This window comes from Polistes fuscatus, unplaced genomic scaffold (assembly GCF_010416935.1).
Source record: "Polistes fuscatus isolate 324 unplaced genomic scaffold, CU_Pfus_HIC Scaffold3, whole genome shotgun sequence".
Lineage (NCBI taxonomy): Eukaryota > Metazoa > Arthropoda > Insecta > Hymenoptera > Vespidae > Polistes > Polistes fuscatus.
The window spans coordinates 9,508,838-9,521,852 of record NW_025113107.1 but is presented as its reverse complement, the minus strand read 5'-3'; the positions used below and the strand labels follow the sequence as shown (position 1 = coordinate 9,521,852).

Below are 13,015 nucleotides of genomic sequence, written 5' to 3'. Positions count from 1 at the left end.
TGTTGGATCTTCCGCGTCTTAAGAGGGAGTCCATCGCAGAGCTGCGTTCACTCCTTGATAGGATGCAGTGTATAGTTAGGTCTCTGAAGAATGCGGGTTGGCCGGTAGAAAATTGGGATAGCATACTTTATTTCTTGCTGGTTACGCGATTGGACGTGGACACGCGTAAGTCGTGGAATGCGGAACTCATCTCGATGGAGGGGTTGATCACAGCTTCAGGATCGGAGTCAGGAAGGAGAGGCGCCCCTGGGCCCTGCTTTATGCCCACCTTCGCGGAATTGGTCGGGTTTCTCGAGAAGAGGGCTCGGGTTTGTGCAGTGCAGGGGGAAAACCGAGGGGAAAAAAGGGTAGCTCCCCCCCCTAGATCAAGTCTCCCCCGCAAGGTTCATCATTCGAGGGGTCCGGCGATCACGACTGAGGGGTTTGGAAGTGGTGTTCAGTGTCCACTTTGTGAGGGTCCACACCGGGTGTTTGGGTGTGATCGGTTCAGGTCAATGGCGTTACCGGAGCGGATACGAGAGGTTGGGCGTTTGGCTTGTGTGCCAATTGTCTCGGGCAGCATTCGGTGAAGGCTTGTTCCTCTAGGGGGCGCTGTTCCGCGTGCAAGGGCAAGCACCATACGCTTATCCATACGCCCAGTAGAGTAGGAATGCAGAAACCCGCTTCCAGAGAGGTTGCGGGAGGTTCGGGAATTAATGGGACTGGTGCGCCGCCAGTGAGTTTGCATGCGGCTACGTCCTCGGATAGCGTTAGGAGTATTCTGCTTGCCACTGCACGAGTTTGGGTAGCAGGCACTAAGGGGAAGGGAACATGGGCACGAGCGCTTCTGGATCAGGGATCGGAGGTTTCCTTTGTTCCGAAACGATCACGCAGTTACTCGGATTGTCTAAGCGGCATACTTATGTGCCTCTTTCAGGACTGGGGGCAGTTGATGCGGGTACGGCCCGTCGGGGGTACGATTACTATCCGGTCGGCGGTCGATACCATCTTCCAGGTCGAGGTGGATGCTCTGGTGTTACCAAAACTAACTTCTCTGCTTCCGTCTATCAATTATACTTCCAGGGTTGGCGGAGACCTGTTCAAGGACATTCCGTTAGCAGATCCAGAGTTTGTCGTCTCGAAGCGGATAGATGTAATTTTAGGTGCCGATGTTTACGGCCAATTGCTCCGGCCGGGGATAAGAAGATTCTCGACGTCGCAGCTCGTCGCGCAGGATACGGCGCTTGGGTGGATCATCTCCGGACCGGTGGATGGAGGAGCTGCACGGCGGGCGGAGGCTACAGCGACTACCTCTTCTTCGCTGGTTTTGCACTGTTCGGCTCAGGAGGAATTGAATCACATTTTGCAGCGGTTTTGGGAGCTAGAGGAGGTGTTGGATGCGCCTAAGAGATTGAAACCAGAGGAAGAGAAATGTGAGTTAATTTTTCAGGAAACGCATCGGAGGGATTGGAGAGGTCGGTACGTGGTGCGGCTACCGCTAAAGCAGGAGCTTCCCCCAGTGGTCGAGGAGACAAGACGGATGGCCCTTAGCTCTCTTGCTTGTTTGCACCGTAGGTTTGCGCGGGATTCACGATTGGCTCAGGCGTACCGTGACTTCATGAGGGTGTACGAGGAGCTAGGCCACATGTCACGAGTCCCGAGGTCGGAGGTCCTGCGCCGAGAGGCATGGTACTTACCTCACCATGCCGGTGCAGCAGGATGAATCCAGGTGGAAGCTAAGGGTGGTATTCGATGCCTCTCGGCGTACGAGGGACGGACACTCGCTAAATTCCTTTTTACTTACAGGTCCTCCATTACAGAGCGATCTTTCCTTAATCTTGCTCAATTGGCGTAGGTACCGAGTGGCGTTCACGGCTGACATTGTAAAGATGTTTCGTCAGATTCGAGTGGAGCCGGAACATCAGGACTACCAGCGGATTATCTGGTCGCCTGACGCAGCATCTGAACCGGTGGAATTTCGTTTGAATACTGTCACTTACGGCACAGCTTGCGCTCCCTACCTGGCGATTCGTACTCTGTCGCAGTTGGTACGGGATGAAGGTCTGCGGTATCCATTGGGATCTCGGTGCGGATGACATACCGACTGCGGTTAGAAAGAGGGATGAACTGGTTAAGTTATTAGATTCTGCTGGCATCCAGTTAGATAAGTGGGCGGCTAATTCTATAGAGGTTCTTCCAGATTCTGCACGACCGGGTGTGGAGAAACACATAGAAGGTGATCAGACTGTCAAAACGTTAGGAGTTCGATGGGTCCCGGAACAGGACGAATTTAGGTTCGACGCGGCTAGCGTAGCAGACTTGGCTGCCGCCCACACCAGAAGATCCGTTTTGTCGAATATCGCTCGCTTATTCGATCCATTAGGATGGTCTCTTACGGGTGGGAGGCCGGTTGACACGTTCTCGTCTAGCTTTTGATCGGAAACACCCGCCAGTCTTGCCTCAACACTCGCATCTTAGTCGACTATTTGTGCGGCGCGCACACCACCAATGCCTCCATGGGGGTCCGGCTTTAACATTGGGTTACCTGATGTCGCAGGTATGGGTCTTAGGCAGGAATCGGTTGATCAAATCAGTTATTCGAGTCTGTGCGCCTTGCCAAAGGGCTAAGCCTCAGCTAGCTCACCAACTTATGGGTGAGTTACCCGTGGATCGAGTGGTAGGGAGTAGGGCTTTCGCCAATTCTGGCCTTGATTATGCGGGTCCTGTAAAAGTGAGAATGTCAAAGGGTCGTGGAAACCGATCGGGTAAAGGATACATCGTTTTGTTTGTCTGCTTCGCTACTCGTGCTATCCACCTCGAGCTGGTTAGCGACCTATCCTCGGAATCTTTCCTCTGTGCATATCGTCGGTTCGTAGGAAGACGTGGTATTTGCCGAAACCTTTATAGTGATAACGCTACCAATTTTCAAGGGGCCGATAAGGAGCTTAAGGCTATGTTCCGCCGAGCTTCGGACTTTTATCATAGGGTTGCATCTCTCCTCGCTAACGACGGAGCGAGCTGGACTTTCATTCCCCCAATGCTCCGCATTATGGTGGGCTGTGGGAGGCTGGTGTCAAGTCGGTCAAGCACCATTTGAAAAGAGTTGTGGGTGAATATACGCTCACCTTTGAGGAGCTTTCCACCGTTCTCGTGGAAATCGAGGCCTGCCTTAATTCTCGTCCATTGGGCCCGCTGAGTTCGGACCCAGACGACCTGCAAGTGCTCACTCCCTCTCACTTCCTCAATGAGGGAGTGTCGGCTTTGATTCAGGACGCCGAGTTATCTACTTTGCCGGAGAACCAGTTAAATAGTTTTCAACTTCTTCAGCACGTTCGCAATAATTTTTGGAAGCTGTGGTCAAACGAGTACTTGTCACATTTACAGGGTCGAGAGAAATGGAGGAATCCATCTGAGAACTTCTGAGTCGGGCAGCTGGTACTGATAAGGGATGATCGGTACCCTCCCTCAAAATGGCCGTTAGCAGGGTCACCGAGTTGCACCCTGGCCCGGACGGGTTGGTGCGAGTGGTCACCGTCAAGACCAGCACCTCTTTGCGTCAGCGACACATTGCGCGTCTGTGCCCCCTCAGGTTCGACGATAGGGACGGTTGAGACAACCAGTCAACCGTAGCTCGGTTTGGTTCGTCAGTACGACGAAGGCGGGCGGGATGTTCGGCGATATTTACGTTGTTAGAATAATTTATATTGCGCGCGGAATAGGATAGGCGGCGTATGCGTTAATTAAGTTGCGAGGGCGCGCAAGGGTGTCGAGATGCGTGCGGACACGCCTTACCATGCAAGAGGCATGGGAGAGCGTCTTGAGGTGTGCGGGGGGAATAGGATGCGTGGGGCCGTGTGCACGCACGAGTCTCATTCTGGTGTGCACTCTGGTTTGAGCTACCAACAGTGTTTTTCTCATCTTGCGCTTCTCATTATCTTGGCCTTTTGTTCTAGGCAACGTGAATAGAGCGTGTGTGAGTGAGTGAGGAGTGTGTGGAGTTTTTTGGTTTTTGTTCCCAACAGGCTCTCCACGTGGGCTTCTAGTCGGGCAGTTGTGCGGATTCTACAACCGTCTCCAGGCTCCCCACGTGGGCGTTTAGCTGGCCAGGTGTAGCGAATTGCCTGCAACCTGCCGTCCGGCTCCTCACGTGGGCTTCTAGTCGGAGCGTTGTACCGTTTATCCACAACTTGTCTCCAGGCTCCCCACGTGGGCTTGTGGCGAATTATCTGCAATTGTTCGCCAGGCTACCAACGCGAGATAAGGTTCTGGCCAGACAGGCCATCGTTAGGTGCGATAAGAAACCGCGTGCGTTCGATTGTCGTCTTGCGTCGGAAGCGAACGGTAAGAGAGCTCTCTAGCGTGCGACCAAAGGGTACCTCGCGTCGTTTATTCCGTTAATATAATTTCTTTCAGCGTTTTGTTTGTAATTGTATGCTTCATCAGTTAATTGAATAAATTGTTCTCTTGCCCCGGCTTTTCTCTCAATTCCGTGAGAGTTTTTATGCCGAGGCAAGTAGCTTTGTGCCGTGTAAAAGTGTTTTGCTCATTTATCTATCCTGTCCTACCTCACTCATTCCAGCGTTAAACTGTTTAATAGAACTCATTGGGAGGGATTCGACCATTTTCTGGTCACGTATATAATTGCTAGAAACAAAAATATAGGCTTTTTTAAAAAAAAAAGAAGGAATCTGTTCACAAAAACTTCAATTACTCGAAAACAAGCAATTTTTAAAACGTTTTAATATTTTCATTATAAAGCTCTTTAAATGCTCTAAAATCTTATGCTAACCTTAAGTATTTAAATCTTATAGTTTTTCTAAAAATAAAAAGAAAGAAGTTTTATACATAAACTATAATTTCTTAAAGACAAAATTATTTTAAAATGTTTTAAAATAGCCATTTTAAAGCACATTTAATGCTTAAAAACAAAATAACAAAAAAAGTATTTAAAATAAATAGGGTGTCTAAAAAAAATGAAGTACTTTGTACACAAAAACTTTAATAACTCTAAAACTAACAAATTCTAAAATGTCATAAAATAGCCATATTAAAGCACTTTTAATGCTCTACAACTTGATTTAAAACTAAACTATTTAAAATATATAGGGTTTTCTGAAAAAAAAGAAGGAATCTGTACACAAAAACTTTAATTATTCCAAAACAAGCAATTTTTAAAACGTTTTAATATTTTCATTTTTAAGCTCTTTAAATGTTCTAAAATCATATGCTAACCTTAAGTATTTAAAACTTATAGTTTTTATAAAAATAAAAAGAAAGATGTTAAACACATACACTATAATTTTTCAAAGACTAACTTTTTTAAATATGTTTTAAAATAGTCATTTAAAAGCTCATAGAATGCCTAACAACATGATGTTAAGCAAAAGTATTTAAAATAAATAGGGTGTCTAAAAAAATGAAGTACTTTGTACACAAAAACTTTAATAACTCGAAAACTAACAAATTCTAAAATGTTATATCAAGGTCATATTAAAGCTCTATTAATGCTCTACAACCTGATTTAAAACTTAAGTATTTAAAATATATAGGGTTTTTTTTTTAAAAAAAAAAGGAGATCTGTACCGAAAAACTTCAATTACTCAAAAACATGCAATTCTTAAAATGTTTTAATATTTTCATTTTAAAGCTCTTTAAATGCTCTAAAATATCATGCAAAACTTAAGTATTTAAAACTTATAGTTTTTCTAAAAATAAAATGAAAGTAGTTGTATACATAAACTATAATTTCTCAAAGACAAAATTATTTTAAAATGTTATAAAATAGCCATTTTAAAGCACATTTAATGCCTAAAAAAAATAACAAGAAAAAGTATTTAAAATATATAGGGTGTCTAAAAAAATGAAGTACATTGTACACAAAAACATTAATAACTCGAAAAAAAACAAATTCTAAAATGTTATAACATAGTCATATTAAAGCTCTTTTAATGCTCTACAACCTGATTTAAAACTTAAGTACTTAAATATATAGGGTTTTTTTTTTTAAAAAAGGGGATCTGTACAGAAAAACTTCAATTACTCGAAAACATGCAATTCTTAAAATGTTTTAATATTTTCATTTTAAAGCTCTTAAAATGCTCTAAAATCTTAAGCTAATTTTAAGTATTTAAAACTTATAGTTTTTATAAAAATAAAAAGAAAAATGTTGAACACATAAACTATAATTTTCCAAAGACTAACTTTTTTTAAAATGTTTTAAAATAGCCATTTTAAAGCTCATTGAATTCTCAACAACATTATGTTAAGCAAAAGTATTTAAAAGTAAATAGGGTGTCTTAAAAATTAAGTACTTAGTATACAAAAACTTTCATAACTCGAAAACTAACAAATTCTAAAGTGGTATAAAAATGTCATTTTAAAGCACTTTTATTGCTCTAGAACCTGATTTAAAACTTAAGTACTTAAAATATATAGGGTTTTTAAAAAAAAAATAGGAATCTGTACACAAAAACTTCAATTACTCGAAAACAAGCAAATTTTAAAACGTTTTAATATTTTCTTTCTAAAGCTCTTTAAATGCTCTAAAATCTCATGCTAACCTTAAGTATTTTAAGCTTATAGTTTTTATAAAATTAAAAAGAAAATAGTTGAACACAAACTATAATTTTAAGTATTTAAAACTTATAGTTTTTATAAAAATAAAAAGAAAGTAGTTGAACACATAAATTATAATTTCTTAAAGAATAACTTATTTTAAAATGTTTTAAAATAGCCATTTTAAAGCACATTTAATGCTTAAAAACAAAAAGAAGAAAAAGTATTTAAAATAAATAGGGTGTCTAAAAAAATGAAGTACTTTGTACACAAAAACTTTAATAACTCGAAAACAAACAAATTCTAAAATGGTATAACAAGGACATTTTGAATCTCTTTTAATGCTCTACAACCTGATTAAAACTTAAATATTTAAAATATCTAGGTTTTTTTAAAAAAAAAAAGAACGAATCTGTACACACAAAATTCAATTACTCGAAAACAAGCAATTTTTAAAACGTTTTAATATTTTCATTTTAAAGCTCTTTAAATGCTCTAAAATCATATGCTAAACTTAAGTATTTAAATCTTATAGATTTTATAAAAATAAAAAGAAAAATGTTGAACATATAAACTATTATTTTTCAAAGACTAACTTTTTTTAAAATGTTTTAAAATAGCCATTTTAAAGCTCATTAAATTCTCAACAACATGATGTTAAGCAAAAGTATTTAAAAGTAAATAGGGTGTCTTAAAAAATTTAGTACTTTGTACACAAAAACTTTAATAACTCGAAAACTAACAAATTCTAAAGTGGTATAAAAATGTCATTTTAAAGCACTTTTATTGCTCTACAACCTGATTTAAAACTTAAGTATTTAAAATATATAGGGTTTTTTTTTAAAAAAAAAGGGGATCTGTACCGAAAAACTTCAATTACTCGAAAACATGCAATTCTTAAAATGTTTTAATATTTTCATTTTAAAGCTCTTTAAATGCTCTAAAATCTTATGCTAACTTTAAGTATTCAAAACTTATAATTTTTATAAAAATAAAAAGAAAGTAGTTGAACACATAAATTATAATTTCTTAAAGAATAACTTATTTTAAAATGTTTTAAAATAGCCATTTTAAAGCACATTTAATGCTTAAAAACAAAATAACAAGAAAAAGTATTTAAAATATATAGGGTGTCTAAAGAAATTAAGTACATTGTACACAAAAACTTTAATAACTCGAAAACAAACAAATTCTAAAATGTTATAACATAGTCATATCTAAGCTCTTTTAATGCTCTACAACCTGATTTAAAACTTAAGTACTTAAAATATATAGGGTTTTTTAAAAAAAAAATAGGAATCTGTACACAAAAACTTCACTTACTTGAAAACAAGCAATTTTTAAAATGTTTTAATATTTTCATTTTAAAGCTCTTTAAATGCTCTAAAATCTTAAGCTAATTTTAAGTATTTAAAACTTATAGTTTTCATAAAAATAAAAAGAAAGAAGTTGAACACACAAACTAAAATTTCTCAAAGACTAACCTTTTTTAAAATGTTTCAAAATAGCCATTTAAAAGCTCATTTAATGCTTAACAACATGATTTTAAGCAAAAGTATTTAAAATAAATAGGGTGTCTAAAAAAATGAAGTACTTTGTACACAAAAACTTTAGTAACTCGAAATCTAACAAATTCTAAAATGTTATAACATAGTCATATCTAAGCTCTTTTAATGCTCTACAACCTGATTTAAAACTTAAGTACTTAAAATATATAGGGTTTTTTAAAAAAAAAATAGGAATCTGTACACAAAAACTTCACTTACTTGAAAACAAGCAATTTTAAAATGTTTTAATATTTTCATTTTAAAGCTCTTTAAATGCTCTAAAATCTTAAGCTAATTTTAAGTATTTAAAACTTATAGTTTTCATAAAAATAAAAAGAAAGTAGTTGAACACACAAACTAAAATTTCTCAAAGACTAACCTTTTTTAAAATGTTTTAAAATAGCCATTTAAAAGCTCATTTAATGCTTAACAACATGATGTTAAGCAAAAGTATTTAAAATAAATAGGGTGTCTAAAAAAATGAAGTACTTTGTACACAAAACTCCAATTACTCGTAAACAAGCAATTTTTAAAACGTTTTAATATTTTCATTTTAAAGCTCTTTAAATGCTCTAAAATCTTATGCTAACTTTAAGTATTTAAAACTTATAATTTTTATAAAAATAAAAGAAAAAAGTGAACACTCAAATAAATTTCTTAAAGACTAATATTTTTTAAAATGTTTTAAAATAGCCATTTTAAAGCACATTTAATGCTTAAAAACAAAATAACAAGAAAAAGTATTTAAAATAAATAGGGTGTCTAAAAAAATGAAGTACTTTGTACACAAAAACTTTAGTAACTCGAAATCTAACAAATTCTAAAATGTTATATCAAGGTCATATTGAAGCTCTATTAATGCTCTACAACCTGATTTAAACTTAAGTATTTTAAATATATAGGGTTTTTTTTTAAAAAAAAAAGGGGATCTGTACCGAAAAACTTCAATTTCTCGAAAACATGCAATTCTTAAAATGTTTTAATATTTCCATTTAAAAGCTCTTTAAATGCTCTGAAATCTTAAGCTAATTTTAAGTATTTAAAACTTATAGTTCTTATAAAAATAAAAAGAAAGTAATTGAACATATAAACTATAATTTCTCAAAGACAAAATTATTTTAAAATGTTTTAAAATAGCCATTTTAAAGCACATTTAATACTTAAAAACAAAATAACAAGATAAAGTATTTAAAATATATAGGGTGTCTAAAAAAATGAAGTACATTGTACACAAAAACTTTCATAACTCGAAAACAAACAAATTCTAAAATGTTATAACATAGTCATATCTAAGCTCTTTTAATGCTCTACAACCTGATTTAAAACTTAAGTACTTAAAATATATAGGGTTTTTTAAAAAAAAAATAGGAATCTGTACACAAAAACTTCAATTACTTGAAAACAAGCAATTTTTAAAATGTTTTAATATTTTCATTTTAAAGCTCTTTAAATGCTCTAAAATCTTATGCTAAAATTAAGTATTTAAAGCTTATAGTTTTTATAAAAATAAAAAGAAAAAAGTTGAACACATAAACTATAATTTATGAATGTGTAACTTATTTTAAAATATTTTAAAATAGCCATTTTAAAGCTCATTGAATGCTTAACAACATGATGTTAAGCAATATATTTAACACTATTCCTACCAGGACCGGTCAAATGACCGTTTTAAATTTTCATTTGGAATTTCCTACATTCAACGTATGTGAATCGCCTTTAAACTTTACCACTTTTCCTCATATATATGTATGATATATTTTTCAATATTCACTTTTTTCTATTGTTTATTTTCCGAGAAAAATTTGTAGTCTGTCTTACCTACCACGACCGGTCATTTGACCGGTAGTACGATTTATACATTTATGTAAGAGTTTCTCTCTAAGACTCAATGCCAAAACTATAAAGTCGTTACAAACGAAAGGTAATGTAGTTATGACACATTTTATCCGATAAGTGCCTTCCAGAAAATGGTTTACGGCACTTCCAAGTGTTTACAGTTCTCACTCGACTATCGGGCTAGCGGTGTTTATTTGCTTGATTGATATCCGATACGGTCAAGATCCTCGAATGTTCTACGCCATCTCATCTACTATGACGTAAAATAAATAAACTTGTAACTGAAGGAAGTGTATAGACGTCTTCTCACGAATTCAAATCAGTATAGTCTTGCGACACGAACAGAGTGCATCGAACGTGAAAGTCACAAAGAGCATACTTGGCAGTCTTTTATTATTATTTTGTAATATTTTATATCGTATTACGTGTTATAAGTGCCATTTTCAAAATAGTGAACAAGACTAACAATACTTCGCAGTAAGTTTCACATTTTATCTTTTATTCTTTTTTTATCTATTTTGATTTACATTTTCATATTTTAGTTTTTATTTTTGTAGAATATTTGTCCCCAAAATGGCAAGACGTTTGAGGAGTGCGAATGTATTATTAGAGAGAATAAATGATATCGATGCAGAATGTTCTGAAGATGATCAGGAAATTCTGGATATGGAAAATAACAATACGGAAAATTATGATCCACTTGAAACAGATTCGAACACCGATGAGAACGAAGAGAATATTTCGAACGTACGTAGACGACGAAAGAGAAGGAGATTCTTAGTTAGTTCCGATAGTGAGAATGAGGAAGAAGTAAGCGAAATTGCGATGGACGGAACTGTTTGGCACGAAGTAAAAATAGGGTCTAATCCTGGAAGAGCACCTGGTCATAATATTTTTAGGGAAACATCAGGCCCGACTGGGTACAGTAAACGTAATATTATGAAAGGCGAAGTTAGGACGGCATTTTCTGTGATAATTGATAAGAATATAATCGAACTTATAAGAAAGTGCACAGAGGCAGAGGCATTTAGAGTGTTGGGATATAAATGGGAACTATCTACTGCAAAGTTATATGCATTTTTTGCAATTCTGTATGCACGCGGCGCATATGAGGCTAAGAATATAGATATAGCACTTCTATGGAATAAAAAGTGGGGCCCGCCTTTTTTCTCAAATACTATGAGTAGACATGACTTTACGGAGATTATGAGATTTATTCGATTTGACGACAGAAATCAACGAAACCAACGGTTACAAACCGATAAATTTGCTATGATTTCCGAAGTTTGGTACAAGTTTATTGACAACAGTCAGAATTGTTATAAACCAGGACCATATATTACTATTGACGAACAATTGTTTCCAACGAAAGCAAGGTGTAGATTTACTCAATACATGCCCAATAAACCGGACAAATTTGGTATAAAATTCTGGTTAGCATTCGATGTGCGTAGCAAATATATAATAAACGGCTTTCCATATTTGGGAAAAGATGAAAGTAGAGAACCCTCAGTTCCTCTTGGAGAGTTTGTCACTATGAAATTAGCAAAACCGTATGTAGGATGTGGAAGAAATATAACCACGGACAACTTTTTTACAAGCCTACCTTTAGCAACAAAACTTTTAGCAAAAAAAACTACGATTGTTGGGACAATTAGAGCAAATAGAAAAGAGCTACCAAGACTGGCAAAACTGAAAAATGACGACATGGCACTTTTTTCAACCAAACTCTATCGCTCAAATAATTGTATGTTGACAGTTTACAAAGCCAAACCAAGAAAGAAAGTTCTAATTCTCAGTTCAATGCACAACTCCGTACAAATTGAAAAAAATGACACCCGAACACCGGAGACAATTCAATTATATAATAGCACCAAGTTTGGCGTAGATGTGACCGACCAAATGGCCAGAAATTATTCGGTAAAATCTAAATCTCGGAGATGGCATTTGCAAGTATTTTTTAATATCTTGGATTTAGCCGGGATAAATGCATGGGTGTTATATAAAGAAACTACGGGAGGAGAAATTACAAGACAGGAATTTCTATTTCAATTGGCAGAAGAACTTGCCATCGAATACCAACAAGAGCTCGGCAAAAAAAATCAACCAATACCCATCGCAAGTACAAGTACAGGTTCTCGTGAACGGAAAACATGTCAGATAAGGTATTGTAAAGATAATAAGACGAACAAAATCTGTCTAAAATGTAAAAAGTACGTATGCGGAAAATGTACAGTTGAGAAGCCCATTTGTAAAAAATGCGACGAAAACGAATAAAATGTAGATTATGTACTCTTGAATAAAAGAAAATATATTTTTATACTGGTAAGCTGGCCATTGGTCTGCATTCAATATTGAAAAATATAAGTTGTGAAAGACCGGTCATTTGACCAGCCGCGGTAGGAATAGGTATACGTGAAGTGTCGGTAGGAATAGTGTTAAATAGAGTGTCTAAAAAATTTACTTTTACAAAACTTTATAAATCGAAAACTAGCAAATTCTAAAATGTTAAAACCATAGTCAAATTAAAGCTATTTTAATGCTCTAAACCTTATTTTATTAACTTAGTATTTAAAATATATAGGGTTTTTTAAAAAAAAAAATAGGAATCTGTACACAAAAACTTCACTTACTTGAAAACAAGAAATTTTTTACAATGTTTTAATTATTTTCATTTTAAAGCTCTTTAAATGCTCAAAAATCATATGCTAACCTTAGTAGTATTTTAAAACTTACAGTTTTTATAAAAATAAAAAGAAAGATGTTAAGCACATACACTCTAATTTTGCAAAGACCAACTTTTTAAATATGTTTTAAATAGTCATTTTTAAAAGCCTATGAATGCCTAACAACATGATGTTAAGCAAAAGTATTTAAAATAAATAGGGGTCTAAAAAAATGAAGTAATTTGTACACAAAATTTTAATAACTCGAAAAACTAACAAATTCTAAAATGTTATATCCAGGTCAATTAAAGCTCTATTAATGCTCTACAACCTGATTTAAAACTTAAGTTTCAAAAATATAGGGTTTTTTTTTTAAAAAAAAGGGGATCTGTACAAAAAAAACTCAATTACTCGAAAACATGCAATTCCTAA

General features: G+C 35.3%; 1 protein-coding gene across 2 annotated transcripts; it reads left to right on the top strand.

Annotated features, from left to right (window-relative positions):
• The first annotated feature begins 9,861 nt into the window (after window positions 1-9,861).
• Window positions 9,862-12,281, top strand: LOC122519107 (piggyBac transposable element-derived protein 4-like). 2 transcript variants are annotated; one of them, XM_043638354.1, is made up of 3 exons: window positions 9,862-10,002; window positions 10,079-10,394; window positions 10,475-12,281. In XM_043638354.1, the coding sequence occupies exon 3, from the start codon at window positions 10,491-10,493 to the stop codon at window positions 12,192-12,194; it is 1,704 nt and encodes a 567-aa protein (XP_043494289.1). In that variant the 5' UTR covers window positions 9,862-10,002; window positions 10,079-10,394; window positions 10,475-10,490; the 3' UTR covers window positions 12,195-12,281. The 2 variants fall into 2 exon arrangements, with proteins under 2 accessions (XP_043494289.1, XP_043494288.1); XM_043638353.1 differs by having other exon boundaries at window positions 9,862-10,394.
• Window positions 12,282-13,015: the final 734 nt, after the last annotated feature.

What these genes read in the sequence shown, in the direction of transcription:
- LOC122519107 (XM_043638354.1), top strand. Translation starts at nt 10,491, where the DNA reads ATGGCAAGACGTTTGAGGAGTGCGAATGTATTATTAGAGAGAATAAAT.